Below are 26,623 nucleotides of genomic sequence, written 5' to 3' on the forward strand. Positions count from 1 at the left end.
ATCAAAGCCAGCATAGTCACATGCGAGACATCCTCTGCAATATCTCCCATATTAGTTTCACAGAATCAGAGAATATTTTTTCCTGAGCCTTAGCATAGTTTCCAGAAGGATCTGCTCCGTGATTTTGCAGGGCACCAAAGTGAGACTGACCAGTCTGCTGTTCCTCGAGTCTTCCTTTTTTTTTTCCCCTGCTTTAAAAATGCAGGTTCTGTTTCCTCTTTTCCAGTCAGTGGGAACTTCATCAGATTGCCATGACTTCTCAAATGTGACTAATAATGGCTTGACAACTGCATCAGCCAGCTTCTTCAGGATCTGAGGATGCATCTCATCGGTTCCCATGCACTTGCACACCTTCAGGTTCCTTATAGTTTCAAACCTGATCTCCTACAGTGGGCAAATTTACCCGGACTAACCCACCTTAAGCTACTTCTGATTTTCAAATTACATCACCGAGACTAACTCTTATCTACTAGCTCTACAGAGCACTAAAGCTTAACTACAAAGCCCCAGCCAAAATGGAATCTCCTGGCAGCTTCCTATTTTCTTCCAATTTGTATATGGAATGAAACAATGACAGACTGCAATCCCTCCTGGATGCTATTGAGGGACAATTTCGTCTCCGTTTCATCTGACTGATGAATTATCAAACTGCGTTATTTTACACAACGGGGCACTGTCGAAACATCCATCAGCCTAGAGCAGACCTGTACACCCGCCGATAACCTTTTCCGGGCACCGCATCGCGACGGTGCCCGCATCCGAACGCTTCTGCCGGGGACCAGCAGCCTCTGCCCCGCCGCTGGCCAGGCTGCCCGCGGCGCTCCCGAGGGATCGCGGGGGTTCCTGCCTCCTTCCTCAGAGAACCGCCAGCCCCTAGACCTCACCGCTCCCCGAGGACGGCAGTAGCGGCGGAGGCCGCTGCTAGGCGACGCCATCAAGCTCTCGCTCCGGCTCCACTCCCCGGATACTCGTAAGCGCAGAGAGGCAGCCACCGATGCAGCGGCATAGGGCGAGCCGGGCACTCCGAGCCCCGAGGAGCTGCAGGGCCACACCGTGGGCAGCCGGGAGAGGCAGGAGCTAACAGTCTCACTGGGGGAGCAGCACTGCGGCGACAACCCCGCGCCGCGGGCGGCGGACTGCGCGTCCCGGCGGGCGGCTGCTCCGGAACTACAACCCCCGCCGTACCGCGGCGTTACCGCCCCGGAATTGGATCTGTTAGTTTCCCTTGCTGGGGACGGGGGGGGGGTTAAGGGCGCAGCTGTGCGCGTGCGCAGTACCTAGAGACAGGCGGCGGTGCGTGCTGAGGGTGGTGGTGCCGGTACTGGGGAGCTGCTTCTTCTGCTGCCACAGGTAGGGCGAGTGGTGGTGGGCCACTCTTCTTTCGCAACGGGACTTGGGGTGCGGGAGGTCTGGGTCTGCTGTAGCTGCTGCCCGCGGTGGCGGGTGGTCGTCTTTGTGTGTTTCTCCCTTGGCTGTCCTTTCTGGGCCTCATTCGTGAGCCTCCGCTCCGGGCTGCGGTGCCGCCTCGGTCCCTGGCCGCGCTTCCCCGTCGCTTGAGAGGAGGATGGACTCGCGCCCCGGCTTGTCCTGTCCCTTCCCTTCCGCAGGCTTTCGGCAGTGGCCCGTTCCCCTCCGCCCCCAGCCGGCCTTGGATTTTCTCCTCGACACGGTCTGCGGGCGGCGGCGTGCTCTGTGCAGCACGGCAGGTTGACTGGGGGGCTGAAGCACTGTCCGGGTATGCGTGTGCGATACATGTGTGTTGGTGTGTAATAGTCAGGGGCCAAAATATAGCTTGCAGAGCGGTACAGGAAAGATCACATCTATAAACTAAGGGAATCCTTTGAGTGCAAGTGGCCAGCGAGGACGTCTGAGCACTGGTAGTGGTCTGGTAGCCCTAGTTTGAGATCCAGTGTTAGCTAAATGATTGTGAACACATCTTTTCAAATAAAAAAGGAAAACCAACAACCATTTGCAACGTGTATGTATCTGTATTCATTCAACAGCTGTAGAGAACTGAAGAGAATTTGACTTTAAATTTCTTAAGGGAAAAAGGTGGTTATAGTGTCATCTTTGGACTTTTGTCTTTTTCTGGATTATTTATTTTCTACTTTTTCTTTGCTGTCTTTTGATTAGTGTTGTTATTTAATGAAGGCTGACAAGATGCAAGCTGCTTGGCACTCTTTGTAGTTATGCAACTTTTTCCAGTCATGGCGTAACTCTTCATTCTTGATTGGCTGTAAAGAGTTTTATACCTCAGCCAGAGATTAGTTAATTACAGTTCTATATTGAGTAAGAATAGCAAACTGTATAGTTAGGAAAGAGAAAGTGACCAGATTATATTTCATGAATAGGAAACATTAGTAAAACTGAAATTCATTACCATTAAGTGTAAAACAGTGCTTTCTTAGCAGGCCAGGCTTTTGTAGTTGGAGCAGGTGAGCCACAGAGAATAATATTGCCTTGCTACAAGATGAGCTTTCAGGAAATGGATTCCCCTGTGATATAGAAAATTAAATCATCCATTGATGCTCCTGGATAGGACCTTTTTTTTTTTTTTACTCTTCATCAGGTTAAGAGGTTGTTAAGGCAAGTACAGCTATTTAGTGTGCTTCAGCTTTTTTTGAGTGTTCTGTTATAGAATCAATAGAAAATACATCATTGCATATACTGGTACTGAAAACACTTCTAGGTCATAATTGTGTAGTGTAGACAGTAAGACAGTGAAGGAGGTTGAGGCAGAACTGAAAGGGATTTTGAGATGAGCCGGCAGACTTCCGAAAGTGAAAAAAGAGTGAAAAACATGGAAGCGTTAACCCGACACAAAATGTGAAGAGGTTTAAAATACAGAACGCTGTAGAGCAAATGAGTTAGTTTTTCCTTTGTTTCTGCATCACATCTGGTCGCATGACAAACTTTGTATGAGTGGATGATCTTCTAATGGGAATACATGCTTGTAGTTCTGGAGCCAAAGAACATTTTAGCTTCACAGTACAGCTTGACCTACCCTGATAAAAGAGTTAGGCATCCATATTAAACCACAGTTTTGATAACATTGTGTGCCATTTCAAAGGCCTAATACAAAGGCTGCGATATAAAAGACCTAATGGAACGTTATTAAAAATACTGCAAGAAGTCATCTACAGACCAAGCATACTAAATAAGGACATGCATAGCAGAGGCTGACTTTTTAGCTTATGCTTATGTAGCTTTTGTTGGTTTATTCTTTGGAGTTAACAAACATGCGGTTTCTGCTGTTGTATTTCTAGAATACTGAGCGTATTAATCAGCATTATTTTAGACATGCTATTTTTGTATCAGTGTCCTATGAGGAAACAAACTATGTTTTATACAGTTATTCTAAATGTAAACGGTATTGCTTTGTTACTGGTTGAATGTAGGAAAACAAACAAACAAAGTCCCCCTAAAACTCTAAAGGTTTAACTTTAAAGTGTGACATCTTGTTAATCATTTTAAGATATAAAATGCAAACCATGCGTATGTCATTTGTATTTCATCTGACTGTTGCACCGGTTGCATTGAACAAACTCAAGCTAAACCACCAACTAAACCAGTATCTTCATCTTGTTCATTTTTAAGTTTTGATCCTTGGTGTGTACCACAGTACCCTAAAATGTTCTTAGCGTTAGTTTAGCTGGTTGATGGCCAGCAAGTTCTTCACAGATTTCCCAGGAAAATCTTTCCTCTGGCCTGCAACACATGTTCTGACTCCATGTCAGAGCTGTCATTCCTCATCTAGTTCATCCTTCAGAACTCTATGAAGAGAAAGCTGGGGAGCATTGCCTTGCTGGGGAGTGAAGAGTACTGTCCCATTACTCTTGATCCTGTAGTATTTGCAAAGGAAGGTTGCCACAATAAAACTTACTATATTTATTCTGCTCCAGTATCTCAGCAAGAGAAAAGGGGAATCCAGGCATGTTTTGCATTCTGCCTTCTCCCATCTTCCCAAATACTTCTTGCCTTCTCCTGTATGAAATTCACCACAGTCATTTAAATTTGAGCTATGCATTTGCATTGTTTCATACTGGAGTTGTACCTTGGAGCAGCATTTTTAAGACAAGATAAATTTAAAGGCTATGTGAAAAGGGACAACGCAAACAAAATTATGATCTTTTCTGTCATTAAACATTTGTATCAAATCATCATAAAGAATATTCATTTTAGCAAAAAATGCAGAAAGAGTAGCAAGTAGGCAAGACAGATGAGGACATTAGCAGAGCCTCAGAAGCTAAATTAAAATGCCATTTTTTAAGTGACTATACTACGGGCTTTGGTAACCTGTTGTATATATCTTTGCTGATATTCATCAGTTCATCTTAAATGAACTTGGTGCTCACCTGTATAAAACCGGAAATAAATCTAGGAGTAGTTTTGTCAGTTTTTTCCTTTCTTCCACCTTTGATAATTTGTCAGTTTTCTGTGTGAACTGTAAATATGTTTTAATCAGTCCAGGACCTTCAGTGGCTATGAGAGTACATTTCTCCAGAGTAAATGAGATGTACAACTCTTTTTGGAAGCTTATTTGTGTATATCTGTGCCTTCACTGCCTTTAGAGCTCCAAACAGGAGAATGGAAAGCCCACATTTTATGATTAGGTATATACATAAAATGCTCATTAGCTTGTTTTCAAAGCCTTTCAAGAAACTGCTTGATATGTATGCAAATTGCCTGTTTTGTTATTTCCAGCAGCCTAATTAATATAACACAAAATTAAGTTCCTTGAGATTTGCATAATAATTATGTTGCCTATTGCACAGGCTAAAGCACTGATTATCAAAGTGACTCTGTGGAGTTACAGACTATTGCCTCGCTGATGCTTCCCATAGTCTACAGACTATTGCCTCAGTGGTGCATAGTCATCTCCAGAGAACAGTTGCAGTTTGATTACAATTGAAAATGCTAACATCTCGATATGACTGAAAAGTGACAGGTGTATTTTTAATATCTATGAATATTTAATAAAGTGTGAATGAAAATAGTCTCTGCATATGAGATTGAAAACCATCTTTAAATTGTAGTAACTAATGTTCTGTTATGGACAGTGAATAAAGTGCATTTAAAAACTTTCTGATGGCTTGAACTGACTTTCAAAATATTGACTGTATCAAAAGCTGCAATATGTCAGTTATGGTGGGTATTTTCAGGAGTAGTGAGAGCTTTCATACAAATCTGAAACAAGGTGAAACTTTGCAATTCTGACATCCATTTGAGATTAAGTTTAATGATCATGTTTGTTCTTGCCAGTTTCTGTGGAAATCCTGTGGAAATCCTTAGGTGGTTTGTGGAAGCTTTTACCCCAACAGAATTGCCACGGATCTCAAATTCTCTCATACTTCTGCTACCTGTGTCCTGTTCTCTAAAGAAGAAAAAACTGACTCATAAACATATTTTTTCTTTTTTGAAGTAGGATTGATTGGAACAGAAGTTGTTATTCATGAACTTCTGGGTTTAAAAGTGCCATTACCCAGTAGAAGATTCAAATGTGTGTTTAAATTTCTAAAGTTAGGTAGAAAGTTGTGTCTAATCAACACAAATATATTTGCTCTTGCAAGGGTCTATTGTTAGTAGAAGGTGACAGCGCATTTATTAGATGATAGCTAATTATGGAGCGCTAAAGGGCTGTTGAGTCTTTAGGGATTGCAGCTGTATTCCTCCGTATGTACATCCTAAGTTTTACTAAATTCATATGATCAGAAAATGGCTCTCACACTCCCAAATCTCCCAACTGACGATACTCTTAGAACATCATTGTGCATTTTTTATTCATGTTGCATTTTTTTGTGCAGACTACTGTATTTTGCAATATATGGTGTTAAACTGTGATTGTAGAGAAATATTCTGTTTTCCTATTTTCCTAAAAACAATAAATTTTTTATGTAGTACTCATCTGTAATGAACTCATCTGGATGAACTGGTAAAGGGCTCTCCATAGCTGGAGGAGACTACATGCCTTACAAGCCAAACCTGCTTGAGAGCTCTGGTTCTTGTCTTTCCTTTCTATTTATTGTCTCTGTACATGCATGAGAGCACTAAAGTGCAAAATGCAGATTTCTGTGCCAGACAGCTTGAGAAAATCAGACTAACAGTCAGGTGTTTTGCACAGAAAAACACAACTGTTTTCCACAGTTGGCTGTCATGATCATGCAGTTTCTGTCTCACAGGGTTTATCTTGCTGTTCAGTGTTTCCAGACGTATATTTTTCATGGCATGGTCAGATACTGTTGTAAATTAAAACATCCAACAGAAATCTTGGTAATAAAGTATGTATCTCTCCTGATTTCAGCCAGTCAAATGGGGCTCTGTGGCTGTTCCGTAGACCACAGACTGGCAGTCATACAGATGGTTAAGGTATCTGATGGGCAGTCTGTGAAAGTAGCAGGTAGGCATGATGAAAAAAAATAACTTGAGGGACAGTCAATCTCTGGAGCAGTCAATGATGTGGTTTCCCATCACAGCAAGGCTGTGTTAACAAACAAGTTGTTAGGCAGCAATTTATTGGTATTTATCAAAACACCTATCAATGGGAGCAGTGAAGTACTGGCACTTGCAAGACCATACTTGGTTTGATAGCAGATTTCAGCGTGTGTGTTGGGCAAGAAAGTGAATATCCACTCACTCAAGTAGCCCAGTCATAGCCAAGGCTTCAGCAGCCTCTTGCACATCTCTGATGAGGCTCTCAGCATTGCATAATCCTCATACGGCCTCTTTCTTTCCAATATCAAACTGATAGCAGATTATCTGGTGTAAATAGTGTTGGCTGCTAAATAGCAATTGCTGTTCTCCACTGAGATTGATGGCAGACATAAAACATTTTGCTCAGTTTACCAAGTACATATGAGCTTTTATAAGCCTTCCTCAGTTTTAGTCTTGCATTCTCAACACGATGATCACTCCAGGTTTGAAGCTTTGAGTTTGATGGTGGACCAAGCTGTAGTAGCAGATAGGAAGTAGTAGTTGTGATGGTGAGCCTTCCTCATAATCTGCCTTGTTATCCTTAGTGTAAAGGACAGTAAAAGCATCTTTTCCATGTTTATGCTTTAATTCAGCAAGAGCGTTAAACTACCCTGTAATCAGAGCAGGTGGAAAAAGTGACTTCCCTAACTTTTTGTATCTTTACAGTATATTTCAGGAAAATAAGACCTTAGACTAGCAGATTGCAAGTCAGAAGTAGTATCTCTGCTACGGTTTTGTGTGATCTACAGATTGTACATGGCCTTGCATTTCCTGGTTTTCTCTTTGCACTTGTCCTGGAAACAGATTGCTGGAAAATGGGGGCTCTTCGGATCTTCATTTTGCCCATCTGTTACCAAGACCTCCTAGTGCTTTTGCACACAATAAAAATTGAGAGATAATACTGTGATGCTTTTGAGATTACCAAGCATGGCACAATTCAAGCAGTGTTTTGCGTGGCTTGCTGCCAAAACCCGCACAATGAGTTTTTTTGCTTATGCTCCTCACAGCAAGCTTACTAAGCTGTTCAGTATTGTCTTCAGTGTCTGTGGCTTGGATACTTGTCTTATAATTATAGCCATGTATTTGCAGTCATACTATGATTGAAATGTGCATGGAAAGGAGAAGGTGAGTTGCAGATTAAAAAACTGTGATGTTAAAGGTGAATTTCTTCTGGAGTTCTCAAACAGGTTTCTCTGGTGGTGGGCTAGCCACTTAATCCTGCCTTTGGATGTAGCTTAAAATACTCCTTTCTGTCTAAGAGTTCCCTTTCATTCGAATATAAACCATATATTCCCTGCAGGTGGCATGTAGGTAAATGCAGCTCTGCTAAGAAAAATCTTAGTCAATAGTGGTATAAAAAGAGTTGGGGGTGGAAGAAGTTCTAGAAATTCAGAACAAAAAGGGCTCATGAGAAGCATCAGAATTGCTTAGGGTTAAGGGATAATTAAGGCAGCTGTCTTGACATACATTCTATTTAGGGAAAAGAGAAGTAAAAACATACAAAAAGTAGTTGAGGAGCTAGCAATTAAGGTTGGTTAGGCTTTTCCTTTTGATAGGAGGCTGTATTTAGGAATCTATCCCTTTTTTTTCTAGCTGGGGATCTGTAGCTGTTCCTGAAAGAGGGTTGCTGCTGAAGAATTGCCTCGAGTTACTCTTTGATACACAAAGCAGTGTCTGCAAGGGCTTACTACTTGAACCAATGCAATAAACTTATATTGTTAATAAAGAAGTCTCAAGTCGCCCAAACCTACTCACCTAGTGAGGCCCTTTCTTGAAGGGTGAATTTAAATAAGCCTTATGGTTGCTTCTGTGTGGCAATATTATCTTGTCCCATTAAGTTTTGGAACACAGTATTTAAGAAATGTAGCTTATATGTTGGAAAATCATTACATATTTGCTGTAGGTCCTTTTCAGATGTGACTGCTATTCAGTAGAACTAGTGAAGTTCAGGAAGTGCACTGTTCTACACACTGCTGCAAAAAGATTTTCAAACTCTTTTTTCCTAGCAGTTTCTTCTCCTTATGCTTGGGGGGTAGGACTAGAAAACTTTGGGTTGAAATTCAGAAATTCAGAGAAGGTGGCTTTTCATATATATCCTACAGTAAGCTTTGTTTTCTTAATTTTTTTTTTTTTTTAAAGATTTCTCTGGCTGCCATGAGGATCACAAATACGTTCTAACTTAATCTTGGCTTAAAGTACTTTGATCCAGCCTGGCAAAAAGACATAGCCTTCTCCTTTAACATTTAACAATGTTTTCTCTCTCTCTCTCTTTAATTAAAAAAGGCTTTTTATTGATTCGAGTAACACCAGTTACCAGTGCTCCAGGTACTACAAAATTAAAAAACCAACAACCTTCACTGACATGTGAGTAACACTGATTGGATTGATTTGATTCCTTTTAAATGATCTTTGTTTTGGTTTTTAGTTTAAGTGCACCTGTATCTTGTTGCTCATGTATTCCTTCCTGTACTACTGCTCCTTTACCACTAGTTGTGATAGGTGATTGTTGTGCTTTCAGGTGCAACCCAGGCTGCAAATCACTTCTGAAATTACATGTGTGGGTGAGATTTTTCTGTGGGCTGTTTTTAGGGGATAGTATACTTAAATATGAACACAAGTAAAAAAAACCCAACAAAACACCAACAAACCAAAGGAAAAAAAATATCACCAGCATTTCATCATTCAAATAATATAGCATATAATAATACAGCATCCAAATCACTCATCAGCTTTGATGTGTGAACCATGATGGACATCAGGCTAGTGTGTTTATATATTTATGGATCCACATTATCCAGCTAATATAAGCTGTTCTCTGCCCTTAGGGATATTAGCCCTCTCTAGTTTTGGGGAAGAGGCTGTATATTTCTTTTTCAATCATCTCTCCTTTTTCTCAAAACTAAGTCAGTGTTCGGCTGTCTGTAGCTTTTCACCAGTTCGGTCCCAACAAGTGGCAGTAATCGAGGCTGTGTCAACCATGGGTCAAAAAGAATGCTGTTGACCTGTAGTTACCTTCTTAATCTTCCAAGGCAGAACAGTGTTTTCAATGAACCTAATACATAGTAATTTCACCTTTTGATTGGGTCACCCATGTATTATTATTTAAATAAACCTAAAACTGCTGTTTGGTAATTTCTAGAGCTCAGGAAGTTTATGCAAGATAAGAGAAAATAAAAGTTAATTTGTAGTGGGTTTTTTTGCTTGCTGTTTCTTTAGACAGGACTTATGAGCATTTAATGACATCAGAGCAGTTAGCAGAGTTGAGAAAAAATTACTTTTTCATGAACTTCTATGAAGAATGCAAATGAGCAAAGTGTGAGCTTCAATGGTAAGTTTAACTTTTTGTTATTACTTACATCCTTCTTTACCTGTTCTTGAACACCTATATTTATGAAGTTCTTAAAGGTTCCTGTTTGTTCTTCAGAATGTTTGAAATTTGGTGGGTTTTTTTTAACTGCTTTTGAAATATTTTATGAAATACTTTTAGACCTAAACAACATGAATAATTAATGCACTGCCTTTCTTTTTCATGATGTAGTATTCTGTGTCAGTATGTTAAACTACTCAGGGCTCTAGGGAAATGAATTTTCATAATTCTCTAGTTTTCAGCATTCATTTAAACTGCTGTCTGCTAAAAACTACATCACAGTTTATCATCAATTTTCTTTTCTTAGTGAGCCATGAAATGTAGCAGTGCATCCAGCTTGTGTGAGGGCTTTTTAGGGGTGAGTCTTATTTAATGAGAGTATGTCTTTTAGACAATAAATTGTGTAAGATGGAAAAGACTAGTGGAAAGCTTTCTATTTTACTGATTTTTAGATACATAGTGTTGTTAATTTCTAAAATATTGTATGTCTTTTTGACTTTGTCAAGTTTAGTTTTTAATCAGTAACATTAGTCAAGTTGCTGTCCATGTATTTCAGCTTTTGTCCATGAAAACTCTTAGAGAAGATGGCTGATGTAAGCCTGAAGGAAGCAGCACTAATACTTGGTGTGGTGGCAGCCTGCTACTGGAACAGTCTCTTTTGTGGCTTTGTTTTTGATGATGTTTCAGCAATTTTGGACAATAAAGATTTGCATCCTTCTACTCCACTAAAAAATCTGTTTCAGAATGACTTCTGGGGCACTCCAATGTCTGAGGTAAATGGTTTGTGAAACACTTAGAGGCATTTAGGAAAAGAAATAAAGCCTTGCAAAGAGTTTTTACACTTTTTCCTAGCATGCTTGTAACAGAATAGTTTGTTTCTGATGGAATGTGGTGATGTTAGTGTTTTGTACTACAAGATCACGAACAGATGTCACTTACATTCTTTCCCTCTGTTCAATGAAAGAACTTGTAAGAAAATGTAAGTAATATATCATGATTCAAGGTGCTGTGTGCTATTTGATTTCAGTATTGAAATTGGACAACCCTGAGCATTTTCACTTTTCCTCCTGCAATAGATAGACATTGACATACTAGGAAGGTATTTATTCTAATTGCAGTATGGAAGGAAAGATAACACTCTTAAACAGCAAAGCTATGAGTTAGAGAATGGGTATTGAATTATTCTTTTTTTTTTTTTTGAGGAAGTATGTTTATGTAAATTCATAGGGCTTGGTTTGTAGCCTATCTAGAGTGGCTATGTTTTTATTTGAAAAGCTTCATTAGTGTTAAAGGCTACACATGGTGCCATTGCAAATGAGCAAATTTGCCGATAGTCATAAGTCATTTTTACCTATGCATTCTACCTTGTAGTCTTCTCTTATGTTCATAACATACAGGGTTAGTTCTTTATGAGATACTAATTGCCCACTCTACAAATAGACTTTAATTCATAATTTTCATACAACCCTCTAGTGAAAGCTTCCAGACTTTTTCAGGTGCCATCTGGTCCAATCACTGAGAGTAAGTGGGTTTCTAAACTCCTCCCAGCAAAATTTCAAGCAGTATTTTTCAACATTTTTACTCCAAAAAAAGCCTAACCATGTGGAGGGAGAGAAAGCCATCTCAGTATTGATTTTGCGCTGAAAAAAACACAGGAAGTTAGGGTAACTTTTACTAAATGAACTCGGATTAATTTGATCGTTCCTGGCTTTTAAAATACTTTTTCCTGTCCATGTTTTTGTCTTTCTGTATGTGTGGTTTGCTTCCCTGTGTGGGAGTTGGTGGTAACTGATTGATTTATTTATTTTCTTTCAGGAGAGAAGTCATAAATCTTACCGTCCCCTTACAGTTCTTACGTTTCGTTTAAACTACTTGTTCAGCGAATTAAATGCAGTTTCTTACCACTTCCTAAATCTGGTCTTTCATGTGGTGGTTTGTGTAGTCTTCCTCAAGGTCTGTAAGCTTTTTCTGGATAACAAGAGCAGCATAGTTGCATCCTTGCTCTTTGCAGTGCACCCAATACATACTGAAGCGGTAGGTATAGCTGTGATATGCTTAATTTCTTCAAGCTGTATTAATTAACCTTAAATTTCATGGGTTTTTTTGTCTGTTAATTAATTATAACTCCAAAAAGTGTGTGGTTTTACTTGTGCTTAACTCTGCCCTTTTCAATGGGTGTTGAAGGTGACAAATTCATTGTTTGATATTGCATGCAGCTACTAAAAAAAATTAAACATTAGTTATTAAATAACTTAGGTCTCTGCTATGAACATTGCCTTTATGATGATGGCTACTGTAGCTTACGTGGATGTTTGTGTTCTGTGATTATTCATCCAATACCATATTTTGCAAATACTATGAATACCACTTTATTCATTTCCAGAAGTGCTAAGCACTTGCCTCTAGCTAATTACCAAGTCAGTTCTGCTCACTATCTTTTATGTCAATATATCAATCTCAGCAGACCTTTTCCTAGGATTGTTGTTGCTATGCTACATCCAGCTTAGGACCATTTTTTCTGAACCTTCAATTTTTTCAATGTATCTGTTACAAGAATGAGGAATACATTTCTCACCTCTCATATTTGCCTTTCTTTTGATCCTGATTGAGTTTTTTTTTCACTGCTATGAAAAGCATTATTTATACAAGCTGTCTGATAATATACTTTTTAATGTTCAACCAGGCTTGCAAGGTTGTGGAGTAAATGGAGTCTTGTGCTCACCATTCTTTAGATCTGTTTCCTTCAGAAGCACTGATAAAGCAGATCTGTGGAATTCTCTGTTGTTATTTCTGCACCACTTAGATTGGCTTTCTTAGATTCCAGTTTACAGGTGTTGCAAAACCTTTTTAGTTTCTTTTTTATTTCTTGTAGTATTAGCTGATTTTAGATAACCTTTTGCTTCTTTGGAGGTGTTATCCAATTTTTTTTATTTTTTTTTCTTTTGTTGTACTGGTTTTTGTTTTGGGTTGTTTTTTTGGGTTGTGTGGGATGTCATTTGAGAAAATGAGGGGGGTTTGCTGTTACCTTATGTTGGGTTTTTCTTTTTTTTTATTCTGATTTGTTCGGGTAAAGAGTTTGCATCTCTTTCTTGTTCTCTGAAGACACAAATCCCTGCTAGTAGCAATTCAGTAGCCTGCATCTGTGAATTTTGAGAAAATCTTTATAGGAAATAAGTTCATGGAATTTATGATTGGCTGCTATTTAAGCTACTAACATGTCCTTGCTAGAAGAAGTTAGGTGCATGTTTAAAAATGCAGAAGTTAAACACCTAAAATTTTTTGCTTGCTTTTGTGCTTGAAAGCACAAACCCCCATAAAATCTTGGGTAAAACGTGGGTTAAAAAAATAGTTTGTTAATTTCATTTGGTTTTCTGTTTCTTTGGAAAAACATGCTTTAAATTAAAAAGTTTGGCTTTGTCTCTTGTAGTAAATGTGATAATAAGTTTACAGGAGCATTGCCAAGTTGCTGCTGACTTACAGTAGTGGTTCATGGTTTGGATTATCTTGTGTAATTTTATCACTTCATTTCAAATATGATGATTTCTTATGCTTGAACAGTCAGATTCCCTATGAGATAACAGTAACACAGTTACATTTAGTACTTTGCAACAGAGTTAGCAAAAAACATCATACAAATCCTACAAAACATTGTGTAATTAAATTGTGTGAGATAAGGTATTACAAAGTTATGAAGTACAGTTATGAAGCAATGTGGTAATAAGCATGTAATTCGTCATATTAACCACATGAGGGCACTTTAAGATTGCTAGAACTTGATGTACTTGAGAAACAGATTGAAGTGCAATTGCAATTAAATTCTCCTGCTTTTATACTTAGATGAAGAATCAGGGGGTTCATTCTCCTCCCCCTGCCATTTTCAATTTAAGCTTTCTGGTTTTGAGAAATAGTGCATTTTATCCTTTCAAGTGTTTGCATTGAGGATTCTGCCTAACATCCGACAAAGAAAGAATTCTTAGTTGAGAGTTGTTTATATGTGTAAAGGCAAAGCCACCAGAAGTTTCCATACATGGAAAAGAGGAGGTCATAATGAACTGGAGACTTGACTGCCAACTAACTTATTCAGGTTTTGGTGAAAACTCCAAAGCAGGTCTCATTCCCAGTTTTTTCTGTTATGTACTATGTGTATCTTTTATAATAGGAATGTATCTGATTTGAATTCCTTCAAATTAGTTTCCTACTTATTAATCCCCTGCACAAGAGTTTGAAATAGCAGATGCAATCCATATTACTTATCTTATGATAAATGTTTTTTTTTCCCTGGATATCTTAGCAAAGCAGAATAAAGAGAAATAATTTTCTGCTTGACTTCTGAGAGAAGCAGGTTCCTTCCACTGGTAATACATCATTTTCTGAGGAAGAATCTTTGAGGAAATGCGTTGAATAACAGCATTGTAGTTTCATTTATCCTTGTCTTTAGAATTCCAGTTCAGTCTTTCTAGCTACTTTGCTATTGTTTTGGCCAGAGGCATGTTGATCACCTTTACAGCTACAGGATGCCAACTAACCTTGTGAATACTGGAATTTTCACTTATGTGTCACCTTTGTACCCAGAAATAGAATCTTTCTTTGTTGGGAAGAGACTGAAGGCACACCAGCACGCTTGCATTCCTAATGATCTCTTTCAGTTGATCTACAAAGTTCTCCTATATTTCGAGGTCCAGACCAGAAATCATCGAAACAGCTTAAGACATTTTGGAAACAAACACTTGTATATTATCCAAAATGTTAACACAAACTCTGATGCCCTGTCAGTTATGAAACATGCTTTGTCTGTGCATTATTCATTGAGTCCTTATGTAAATGTATGCTACTCCCAATGGAAGTACCAGAGCATGATTTCACATTCAGATTCGAATACTTTTCTTTACACTGTGACCTTGGATATTGAGTTGCTTTCTCTTTTTATGCTGTGCTGGATCAGTTGTGCTTGACCAAGGATGTAGCTAGCAATAAAAACTTACAGTTGGGTCCAGATGGCTGAAAGTAAGTTTTCAGCATCATCATCATTAAATGGTGAGGTAAGAGATTTCTGTAGATAAATATGACAGTCTATTTTGGGATAGCATGCCATTTTTCAGCCATCTTACTTGTAAAAAAATGAGTGTAATCAGAAACATTCCGGAATAGGACAAATGAAGAAGACAGTCCTAAATGGTATTGTGGTCAGCACAATGGTAACTACAGTAACCATTAACACAGTGACCTGTCTTTGATCTCTTCTTGTTGATTGCACCTTAGCATTTTGGGAAAACAGCTCCTGAAATGGAAATTAATCTGTATTTCCTTGGGAATTCCATAATAACCTTCCACCATATGGATTTTAATGCTTCTCCAATTTTTCATAAAATCCATTCATCTCTATCTCATTACTTTAATATTGGCAACCCAATTACCATTTCAAAAACTGTGAGACCTGTAATAAAGCCTAAGAAAGCCTGACTCATTCCTTAACTCCATTGCACAGGGTTTGCCATCAATTTAGTCATAACTGTTGTCTGCTCACCTAAGAGTTACCATAGCAGCAGTAAAAGGAATGCATCTTTCAGATTTAAATCTGTTCGGTCAGTCGGAAAAGGTATGAACAAAAGTAACAATTATAGTTTCTGTATGCCATTGTCAGCAGGATATATGCATACATAAGTCCTTGTCAGGCTACACTTAAATCTCCTATTCACGAAACCTAGTTTCTTCCAAGTATCACGAAGAAAGAGGTTGTTATCATGCCCAAAGTCCACCTCGAATGCTATTTGTGTCTGGTGTTACTAAAGATAAGAGAAAGTGCAGCATTTCTCAGTTGTCTCATTAATGCTGATACTTAGGGGCACATCAGCCATAGGTGGCCACTAGTCACCTGTGTCATCCTGTTCTTGAATTCAGTACTGACTGATCTGAAAGCAGCCTTACTCTTCATTGCCTTTATTACTTGGTTTACAGATCCTGTTTATGCATATCCTGATAGTGTGTCAGTCACACACTATTCTAGTAGTAGAATAGTTATAAGAATAATAATCTTTGATTTTTTTTCTTTTTCAGGTTACTGGAGTTGTGGGCAGAGCAGAGCTTTTGTCGTCTATCTTTTTTCTAGCTGCATTTTTGTCATATACAAAATCTAAAGGGCCAGATAATACCATAGGTAAATGATTGACAAATATATATGTAACTTCATTTCTGTGTCACTGATAAGAGAGCTCTTAAAATGGTAACATGGGTGCATTGGTTATTCTGCAAGTGTGTACAAAAAATCGTCAGCCCTAAGATCCCCATGTAATAGTAGTTTTCATTATAAATTGCCTTTTTTTTTTTTTTAACTCCTGTAAGACTTAAGCACTTCTTCAGTTGTTTTGCACCTAGTTTAGGGGGCTCTTGCACTCACTTCTGTTAATACAGGTGAGTTGAGATATGCTGAAATGCCTCAGACGGTCACAAGTGTGCGGAGATGTATGAGGCTTGCCTCTTGTCCAAAGTCAAAATGATTTCGTGAAAATTCGTGACTGCCCATAAAACATTACATTTGAAAAAGTACTCTGGTGAATTAGGAAAGATTGGATTTTTTTTGTTTTCCTAGTCTTTCGCCTTTCATTTAGTCCTTTCAATTTACAGGAGGCAGTTTTAAAATTGAACACGTATATTACTTTCTTGAGAGAAAACCTGGTAGTCTTCACTTTAATAACCAATGTCATATTGAATAAGTTTACAGAAATAACATGTTCAAATGTGAAGAACCAAAGTCTTTGCTTTTTACCTTAATTTACTTTATTAAATGTCTGGGCTTTTTGTAAGATGGAACATTTTCAATGTCTTCTTTATTTGCAGTGTGGACTCCAATTGCAGTGACTGTGTTTCTAGTAGCTGTGGCAACACTGTGTAAAGAACAAGGAATAACGGTGGTGGGGATATGCTGTGTCTATGAAGTATTTATTGCTCAAGGGGTAAGCTGTTGAAAAATAAATTGGATTTCTTCTCAGGAATTCTATAATGAGATACTAAGTATGCTGAAGAGTCATATTTCAGCACTGGTATTTGTCAGTTCAGGCTAACTCTATAGTTGTTACATATTTTAGATTTTTTTTTTTTTACTTAGTTGATGTTTAACATACATAGTTCATGGTGAGGGAACACAGTGACTTCTAAGTTGTCTTTTACATGCTTACCAAATATACGCAATGAAGATTTGATATGTCTTAATAGAAACCAAAGGTTTTAGTTGACCAAGGTTTGCAAAGACTACTGTATAACATTCTGATTTATCGTCTGAGGTACATAAAGATGGGGACTATTCATGTTTAATTCCTGTAGTAAAAAATAGCATATTATATACAAATGCCACTTCATCATATTCTAATGAATAACCAGGCATTTTGGAGTAGTCTTATTTTAATCAGTAATATTTTTATGAAATTTGTTGTTCTAAGAATACATTTAAATTTCATTTCTAATCTGATTGGTTTCATCTTAAGCATTGATACGTCTTTGAGCAAAGAGTAACTTTTGTTTAGAGAAACAAGGTGTTCTTGCAATTAAATAATTCTTGGCTTTTTAACAGTCAATGTGCAATTTAAAAATACATGATTGCGTATTCTAAGAAATTTTTCTAGTTTACTATTCCTTAATTACTTGAAGGAATATTTTGCAAAAACTGCACAAGTAAAAGCTGAAAGGTTGTCTGTCTTGGTCAAAATACCCAAATCATATTTTTATGTGCTTACAGAAATAATGTGTTTGTAACTAATGCCTTTGTAAGTCTAATAATAAGCATATTTTTTTTGAACTGCATTTCTAAGGAAATCACCAGTATATGTCCATATGCATCAATCCACTCTTCCTTTCTTTTCGTACCTTTTGATCTGATCCTCAATTTCTTGAAAATTGTTGTGGTTTAAACCCAGTCAGCCACACAGTTTCTACTCCCCCCCTCCCTCTTTCTTTCATTCCCCCTCCACTCCCGGAGGGATGGGAAGGAGAGTCGAAAGAATGTAACTCCCACGGGTTGAGATAAGAACAGTCCAGTAACTAAGGTATAACACAAATCACTGCTGCTACCACCAATAATAATAATAAGAGAAATAACGAGGGAAGAGAATGCGATACCACCTGCCGAAACGAGCCCGACCGAGCAGAGCATGCCCTTCCGGGTAACTCCCAGTTACCTCCCTGGGCATGACGTCCTGTGGTATGGAATACCTCTTTGGTTAGTTTGGGTCAGGTGTCCTGTCCCTGCTTACTCCCGGCCTCCCCTCCTCCCTGGCAGAGCATGACACTCACAAAGTCCTTGGTCAGAGTAAACAATACTTAGCAACAACTAAAAACATCGGTGTTATCAGCTCTGTTCCCAGGCTGAAAGTCAAAACACAGTGCTGCACCAGCTACTAAGGAGAGAAACTGACTGCTACTGCTAAACCCAGGACAAAAGTTTAAAAAGTTTTTGTAAGCCATCTGAGTAGCAAAGATTAAATCCAAACTGAGGTTTCTTTTGAGGGTACAGATATACCAAGAGCTAAGAGTTTGTCCAGTTTTCAAAAACCTGTCAGTATCTGTAGTTCAGCCAACCAGTATATGTGAAGCAATAAATTATCCCCAGCACAAGACATAAATAAATAGGGAAAGAGGTACAGGTAAGAAATTAGGGTATGTAGCGGGGAACTGCATGATCATAATGTTCATGAGGCAGGGAGAGATAGTTTACTGCAATAGAGACATGAAATAGAAATCTAGGGCTAATCAAGAGGTGCATAGAATTTCTACCATTCCTAAGGAATTTTGTTTATAGCACGTGTTTTCAGAGGGGCTGATAATTCTAAAAATAGTGATTTTTAGTCTTCAAAATTTGTTTCACAGTCATACTTGATTTCTTGAAGCCTCTGAAGATGGTATTTTTTTTTTTAATCTGTCAATGCATAGTTCAGCTGTGATGGTGTTAGCAAGAATACTTGAGTAGAGTTACTTTCATTAGAATGGTGGACTTTTTTGGGGTTGTCATGAAATCTCTAAGAAGCTGAGTTAAGTAACTTACTAGGATCAGGCATTTAGAGAAAACCAAGAAAAAAAAGAAAATACTAGGTAGCTCATATTGATCTAGGGGATTACCTATCTGATTATAAACTTTTTTCCTTTGCAGTACACCTTGCCAATGTTGTTGGACACAGCTGTACAGATTCTTCGAGGGAAGGGCAGTATTCCTTTCTCTATGCTCCAAACACTATTGAAGCTCATAGTCCTAATGTTCAGTACACTGCTGCTTGTAGTTGTCAGAGTCCAGGTTATCCAGTCTCAACTTCCGGTGTTTACAAGGTAGTAGTAAAGTGTCTGTTATTCACAGACACTGATAAATAACCTGTGACTTAATGAGGGGTGAGTGAAATGGCCAGAAGTTCATCAACTTAAGTGTTTATTAACTTATGTTAATATTGGTAAGCAATGACTGTGAAATACTACTTTTTTTTTTTTTTTTTTTAATTGATACATGGTATATTTCAGTCAATACCTGTTGACAAGCACATCTACAATCTTGAGGTATCTGAGCAGACATTAATTTTTAAAAACTCTGCGGTTGTTAGTTTGTCTTAGTAGTTGAGAAATTAAATGCCGTATTACTAAAGTATTTTGTGTGGGCTATGAACCTTAATTTGTCTTAAAAGTGTGTGAGCAATGTAGAAAGGCAAAAATCTAATATTTTCTCTGGAAAATGATGCAAACTAAAAAAAAATTAACAAGGACCACTGAACCCAACTTTAGGTGTAAATTATTCTATTTCTTCAGACTTACGTTGGTTATATCCCAAACTGGTTTCTTAAACTGGGAGGTTCTGTCCCATGCTGAGATGAATCATCATGCATGGTTCCCAAGTTACACATCTGATAAATACAGGAAGATTAGGATATTGTACATGTCTGTGAATGGTAGCTCTAGTTATGTATCTAAAATTTGCTGGTTTCTGAGCACAGTGTATATCAAGACCATACCTTTTCTTTCATTAAAAGCTTTATCTTTTCTCTTTTGCTTCAGGTTTGATAACCCAGCTGCTGTTAGTCCATCACCGGCAAGACAGCTGACTTTCAACTACCTCCTCCCTGTAAATGCTTGGCTTCTTCTCAACCCCTCAGAATTATGCTGTGACTGGACAATGGGAACTATTCCTCTTGTGGAGTCTTTGTTAGATGTTAGAAATGTTGCCACCCTTACATTCTTTTGCTTTCTGGGATCTTTGCTTGTCTTCAGTCTACGATATCCTGGGGATTCCTCTAAGACTGTATTGATGGTATGAATGATGCATTGGTTTTGTACTTTTTTTTTTAAGGCTGTAAATGGTTTAGGTTGTTTGGTCATGTGTCTAATCTGCTCTGACTCGGAGTTACTACATGCATCTCCTTCTGGGCAGAGGGATGTCCTTTGTTAAGTATTTTCAAACTGTATTGCAGCCTTTCTTAGGTATTCAGAACTCAACTAGCAAATGGGGTTTTTTGATAGAATTGAAATATGTTTTAAGGATTATAATGCATTTCCATCCTGGAAACTGTCTACCTTATTTAAATATCAGTACTCATGTTGCATATTTAGCAAGTGACTTGATTTTCTTTCTCATAGGTATAAAAGGAAAGGACATATTTTGGCATTTAGGAATATACCTTTTCCTGTTTTTTGTTTTTCTTATAACAAAGGTGCTCTTCTGCAGGCTTTTCCGTATTCTAAGGAAAAACTAGTTACGTTAACCTGTAAGATTGGTTCCTGTTTTTCAGTATCATATGACCTTAAAACTAAAATGGATTAACATGAAAGAATATTTTGGAGGAAAGGAAAGGAGCAAATGAGCTACTATTTTTTTTCATCCAAAGCCAGTCATCTTTTTAATGCTTCCATTGCAAATTTTCACAAGAGTAATGATTATCTGATATCCTGGTTTGTATTAAATCAGTGGTACAGTTATGTGTACAACAAACCTGCATGCATAGATCTTAGTCTTCTTTAGAAATAATTTACTTTTTAAATATGTAACTCAGCCAAAAAAGTTTGAGATGGGTGTGAATATCTATGCAAAATTGAAGACTAAGGATCAGACGACAAACTTCGATTCACCTCAGAGAAAGCTAACACTATAACTCTGACTGATAACATTTTTTCTTGTCACTGGAGCAAGCCAATTTGTTTCACTAGAAAATCTGTGAAAATGATCCATAGTATTACTGATGAAGCCTCTTGTCTCAAATTTGGAAACTGTGTATAAAGAAAAGAAACTTAGATTCCTTATTGATATAATAAATGTGCAAAGTGTCATACCCAAAAAAAAAAGTTACAGTTTTACAGCACTTTAAAAATGTAAGGGAGTAGTTTAATTTCCCTTCTTACATAAGCTGAAACAGTTTCTCTCCAGTGCACTGACAGTAGAAATGTGTATGTTCACTATTTTCTGTGGGACAGCTGTTGAACTTTAAGGCTGTTTCCCTACATTTCTGTTTACTTCATACCCAGTAAAGGACAGAAGAAGAAAGGGTTAATGTCATTGCCGGCATGTATTGTTGTCAGTTGGCTTTTGTTTGTTTTATACTTTGCTTTTATTGTGCCAAGGTTTTTTTTATAAGAAAGGTCCGAGATGATTCACTCCAGTGCGTGATCTTCAGTATCACTTAACACAGTATAATCCTTGTTTAATGAAAGTTGTTTTTCTTTAATATATACCTGTGTTGCTTATATAACCTTCTGTATGATGTCAATTCTTTCCAGACATAATATCTAAGTGCCCAGAAGCTAACTTTTTTGTGAAATGAGAATGCAGTATTTAGTAAGCAACAATTATTTTTTTATATTATAACATGGACCAATACTGTAGGCCAAAGCCTATTTCTGACTTCCAGTAAGCTGTTAATGTCCTGGCGTAGACTGGATAGTCTGGTAAGGGAGAGAGAGGGAGAGAACAATTTCTTTGGTTTTTCTGTTTCACTTCCTAGAGAAATCAGAATATCATCTTTGAAGAAAGCAAATCTTTATTTAGTCATGCCAATTTGCACAGATTATGTCAGAGTTCCAAATAACTGTGTTGTATTACTAGTTTTTAAAAAAAATATTTCCACCTTGGTTCTTATTTCTGCCAAAAAAAGCCTGAATCTGTGCTGGTCAGATAGAAATTCTGTATGCTATCCATATGGATGCCACATGGTATTAGTATAATGGTGGCTTTATCACAGTTGGTACCATGATTGACTGCACTGTTTGATATTTCGCAGTTAACGTCACTCTAAAGGAGTAGTGAAGGACTGTAAAGAACTTCTGGTATTAAGTATCTCTAGCTCTTCCATTAGCTCAGTAAGTCCCTGAGTTGTCATGCTGGAGCCTGAGCTAAAGGAAAAGTCTCAAGTTACTTTTGTTTGTGAGAACAGAAAAGGTACAAACAACTTTAGACCCTGCTGCAAAATTAAAGATGCTTATTTGGACTTTGCAGGAAAAGATGCGAAAGAGAGGGATCCAAGATGCAAAAGAGGAGGGAGGGTACAAATATGACTGAACATGTCTTTCTGTATTTCCTGATGTGGATATGGATTTAGTGTTGTATTGCTGGAGGGACAAGATAGAAGAGATTCTTTCTCCTGCTTTCTGGTGCCAGTGGACATTTGATAGTTCTCCCCCAGTACAGTCTTGGAGGACATACGCTTTACTGCAAGATGCGAAAGCTATAACTTAATGAATTGCTGTGGATCAGCTGAGTCATGTTGATGATCCATGCCCATGTTTTTGGCCCTTTGAAATATGAGCTAAAACCTTACCTGAAATTTTAAATCTGTGCTGTATTTTTTAGATATGAAACCCTAGATTGACTTTCAGACTGGATGTGTTAATTATATTAGCAGAGAAAAAGCAATTGCATTTGCGTTTAAATCTAGACATAAGGTGACAGCCAGTTGTATTTAAAATTTGTCGAAATTTTTTTTTTCTTTCTTCAAAGAAACGTTTGATTCCTCTAGGGGTTATGTTTTTTGTAACTTGAAGGCCAGATATTTTGAAATAATTAAAGTCTTTTCTGGTACCAGAGATTGTAAAGCTGCTGTGTAACAGTCTCCCAGGCCTTAAGGCAAGTGAGTATGTCTAATTCCTTTGCAGCAGATGGATTTCCTTCTTTTAATACACTTTTTGTTATGGTATCTGCCACCAACCTAAAAGCTGCGGTTACCCAGTTCTTAGGTTCATTGTCATTTTAAGTATTTCAGGATGGCCTTACTGCACTGTCTAAACAGATGTTTATTCAGTGATAATTCTGATTTTTATTATTTATTCACATTTTTTACAGAAACTAAAAATGGACTTTATTATATTAAAAAAAATGACTGCTTTGTACATCATATGAGCTGGTACAATTTTTTAATTGTTATGAAAGATAATGTCCAAGGTTCAGACTGTAACGTTTTTGTATGTGGAACACCTATTAAAACATAGTTTTGAATCTGATCTTTTGATCCTAGTGTTTTGTCATACAGCTGCTCTTTTCATATGTCTAGGCCTTAAGTAAGGAAGAGGCTAATTTGTAGGTTAAAACTTGCCATCAATGTAAAACAGATATTAATGTCTTTTTCTGGGATTTTTTTTTTTTTAATTGCTTTATAATTGGTTTCTTGGGTACAGTTTGTCACTGCCTAATCTTGGTTACTAATTCATTTGCATTTCTTTTCTAGGCACTCTGCTTAATAGTGCTGCCTTTCATTCCTGCATCAAACCTCTTTTTTCCTGTTGGATTTGTAGTAGCAGAACGAGTGTTGTATGTTCCTAGCATGGGATTCTGCATTTTAGTAGCACACGGATGGAAGAAATTGTCAAATAAAAGGTAAGGAATTGTTACATATGACTGGTTTAACTAATCTCTGAATTTTATATAAGATAAATTTTATTTCTAACAAGCTTTCACAGTAGAGCTTTTACCAGTATGAGTTTATTATGTTATATTCCGTTTCAAATTCGTAGTAAACAGAGAGTAATGACTAAGAAACCATTTGGCACTCACGTGAACAAATGTCAACAAGGATGTTCTTATGAGACCAGTGGATTATTTGGAGGATATTACAGTGTTTATTTAAAATATATATACATATATATACACACACATACATGTATGTACATATGCATATATATATGTTTTATATATATAACATGTAAGCATACATATATATATATTTTAAAAGCCTCAGCCTGCACTGAACATTTTTAGAATGTATAACTTACATTACAAATTGTAACAATAAGCAAAGAACTTTTATTGGGAGTGAAGAGAAAGTATTAACCCAAATCCCACTACAAGGCAGTAAAAATAGAAGTAATGTGAAAGAAAACAAGGAACTAGGAGGGAGTGACTGGGGAGAAAAAGCAGGCAGCAGCATTTTTTTACTACAAAAATTTTGGGATTCAACACTCTAAGTGGTCTTATGAGACAGAGAAGGCTTCTTGCTTTAGAAATATGTGGAAAGAAAAAACTTTCTCCCAAGACTGGTGGGGTATAGATATCTGTGTGCCCGTTCCCACTGGTTGCTTTGATTATGTTTTAGAATTTCACTCTTAACTATGCTGTTCTGCTTTTTTAAAAAAAAAACAACAACAAAACCTTTTTAAAACCAAGCATGGTACTGTAAGTCTCCACAGCAATTTGTGTATCTTAAAAATGGAGAGGAAAAAAAACCTTTCAGTGTTGGCAAACCCTTGTGAATTACATAGCGGTATGAACAGCTGATGCATAAGTCAATGCAAGAAATAGCTGGCAGTGGTGAACAGCAGTATGTCTGCTCAAGAATGAGATTTTTAAAACCAAATTTATATAATTGTAAGAAGGCTTCTGGGTGTTTTAGAATGTTTTATCATAATTAAAGTGGAACTCACAGACCAAATGACCTGCATGTTAAAATGTATATTTTATATCTGTTGTGGTTAAAATCAGTTAAGTTTAAACTCCAGAAAAATAAACTGCATGAAATCTAGAAGGTGTGACAGGCTTGTTACTAAGAGTGACTTCTGCCCCAATTTGCAGCTTTAAAAATAAAATTGCTACAAAGAGACTAAACCTTTTTCCTATTTAAATAGTACAATAGCACTAGGTTTACTTACTTGAGATTCGGTAGTCTCCACAGCAGACCTCTCTGTTAAGATGTGTTCTGTAGTGTGGGAAAGATTGGTGGTACGTGCAGTAAAGAATCTGCTTGGAATTATCTGATGTGAAACAAAAGAGTGGAATGACATTTTAGTTGCTTTTTTAATTTTTTAATATTTTTACAAAAGAACCTCGCTATTTGACATCATGATCATATTAATTACCTGAAATTACAAATAAGCTCTAACATTAGTATAATTTTTGTAAATTTTTTTCCTTACATTATATTATGTGGATTACATTTTGGATTTAATTACGTGAATTACATAGTGATAACAACAAAACAGGTAAACACCAAAATTCACTTGAAAATTACATTATTTCCTTTCAGATTTTGGAATGTGCCATTCACAAATATGGTTTTCAGTTCTTTTGCCCTCCTAGCATATGAGATACTTACGCTAGTATAAATTAGAATTGTCTGTGTGCTTATAATAAACCTTTGTTTGTTTCATTTAATAGTGTGCTAAGAAAAATATCTTGGGTTTGTCTGGCTGCTGTACTGTTCACTCATGCCTTAAAAACACTGCACAGAAACTGGGATTGGGAGTCAGAGTACACATTGTTTATGTCGGCTTTAAAGGTACTGTATACCATTTTAAAAGGATAAAGGAAATTTCGTGTTGCTGTTATTCTCAAAAAGCTGCAGTAATGCATGATAAAAATGGAGAAAAATGATGCTTATTTGTCCACTTTTATTTCTACATAGTATTAACATTAATTATTTCCTTTTGGGTATGTTTTAAAAGCAGTGCGATGCACACATGGGGATTCATGTGCACAAAATAGATGATTGATAGTTATTTCTTGTGTTAAATCAATTGAATATATTCTCTTATTTGGATGAAAGCATGATATGTTTTAGTACAAAAATCTAAAAAAAGTTTTCATAGAATAGTTTCTTCAATGTGCATATGGCATGATAGGCTAGTTTGTACATCCCATAACAATTATAATGAATTTGAAAACTTCTGGTATCTCTAGGGGCAAATAACTATAACGGATGTTGAGCAATAAATTCAGTGTAATCATTCTGTATGCGGTGTTTTCTTATTCTTTACATATAGCAGCTTGATGAAATCTGTCATTTCCTGTTCTGGCATTTTTACATCTTTAAGGCAGTTAAAATCAGTTATTATGTAATTTCAGTTTAATACCTTATTCATTGGTATCTTTTTTGTGGTTTTAGGTAAATAAGAACAATGCAAAACTATGGAACAATGTGGGGCATGCGTTAGAAAATGAAAAGAACTTTGAAAGAGCACTGCAATTCTTCATACAAGCCACACAAGTGCAGCCAGGTAAAAGCTTTGACTATTTGCCATTGAATAGCATCTGTACACTCTTAAGTGAGTTCTTAGCTTACTTAAAATCTTCTCAGTGCTCTGTCTTTCTGTAGCTGATCATCAAGCAGTGTCATACACTAAGTTAATTGATCCATAGTTTTTGAAAATAAACTTAAGTCCTCCAGAAAACTTTCCATCTATGAAAAGATGGAAGGAATCTCCATTTAAAACTGTTGTTTAGTTATCTCCAAGTAACAATTTAGATGACACTCTTTTTGAGTTAAACTGTAATTTCTTATGAAACACAATTATTTAATCTTCTTATTAGAAGTAAAGAGGTGAATAAAAAAGTTAAAAGTCTAG

At 37.1% G+C, this 26,623-nt stretch overlaps 2 protein-coding genes across 11 annotated transcripts in view; one reads left to right on the forward strand and one right to left on the reverse strand.

Annotated features, from left to right (window-relative positions):
* Positions 1-1,179, reverse strand: part of CEP290 (centrosomal protein 290) — a 50,578-nt gene extending 49,399 nt beyond the window's left edge. For 5 of the 9 annotated variants that reach the window (XM_065669756.1, XM_065669785.1, XM_065669778.1 and 2 more), the window contains exon 1: positions 885-1,173. The gene's annotated coding sequence lies outside the window, so the exon portion shown is untranslated. Of the gene's footprint in view, positions 1-150; positions 166-704; positions 858-884 lie in introns of those variants that run through there. The other 4 variants (XM_065669763.1, XM_065669769.1, XM_065669805.1 and 1 more) reach the window with 4 other exon arrangements.
* Positions 1,180-1,246: 67 nt separating this feature from the next.
* TMTC3 (transmembrane O-mannosyltransferase targeting cadherins 3) overlaps positions 1,247-26,623 on the forward strand; it is a 32,327-nt gene continuing 6,950 nt past the window's right edge. Inside the window, exons 1-12 of one of the 2 annotated variants that reach the window (XM_065669827.1) lie at positions 1,247-1,350; positions 8,755-8,835; positions 9,688-9,799; positions 10,395-10,611; positions 11,654-11,872; positions 15,893-15,992; positions 16,673-16,788; positions 18,975-19,147; positions 19,862-20,114; positions 23,515-23,663; positions 25,437-25,557; positions 26,164-26,275. In XM_065669827.1, the coding sequence (XP_065525899.1) occupies positions 10,423-10,611; positions 11,654-11,872; positions 15,893-15,992; positions 16,673-16,788; positions 18,975-19,147; positions 19,862-20,114; positions 23,515-23,663; positions 25,437-25,557; positions 26,164-26,275 (1,432 nt within the window). In that variant the 5' untranslated portion in view covers positions 1,247-1,350; positions 8,755-8,835; positions 9,688-9,799; positions 10,395-10,422. The remainder of the gene's footprint in view (positions 1,351-8,754; positions 8,836-9,687; positions 9,800-10,394; positions 10,612-11,653; positions 11,873-15,892; positions 15,993-16,672; positions 16,789-18,974; positions 19,148-19,861; positions 20,115-23,514; positions 23,664-25,436; positions 25,558-26,163; positions 26,276-26,623) is intronic. The other variant, XM_065669838.1, reaches the window with a different exon arrangement.

Source organism: Lathamus discolor, chromosome 1 (genome assembly GCF_037157495.1).
Source record: "Lathamus discolor isolate bLatDis1 chromosome 1, bLatDis1.hap1, whole genome shotgun sequence".
In the NCBI taxonomy this organism is placed as follows: Eukaryota; Metazoa; Chordata; class Aves; order Psittaciformes; family Psittacidae; genus Lathamus; species Lathamus discolor.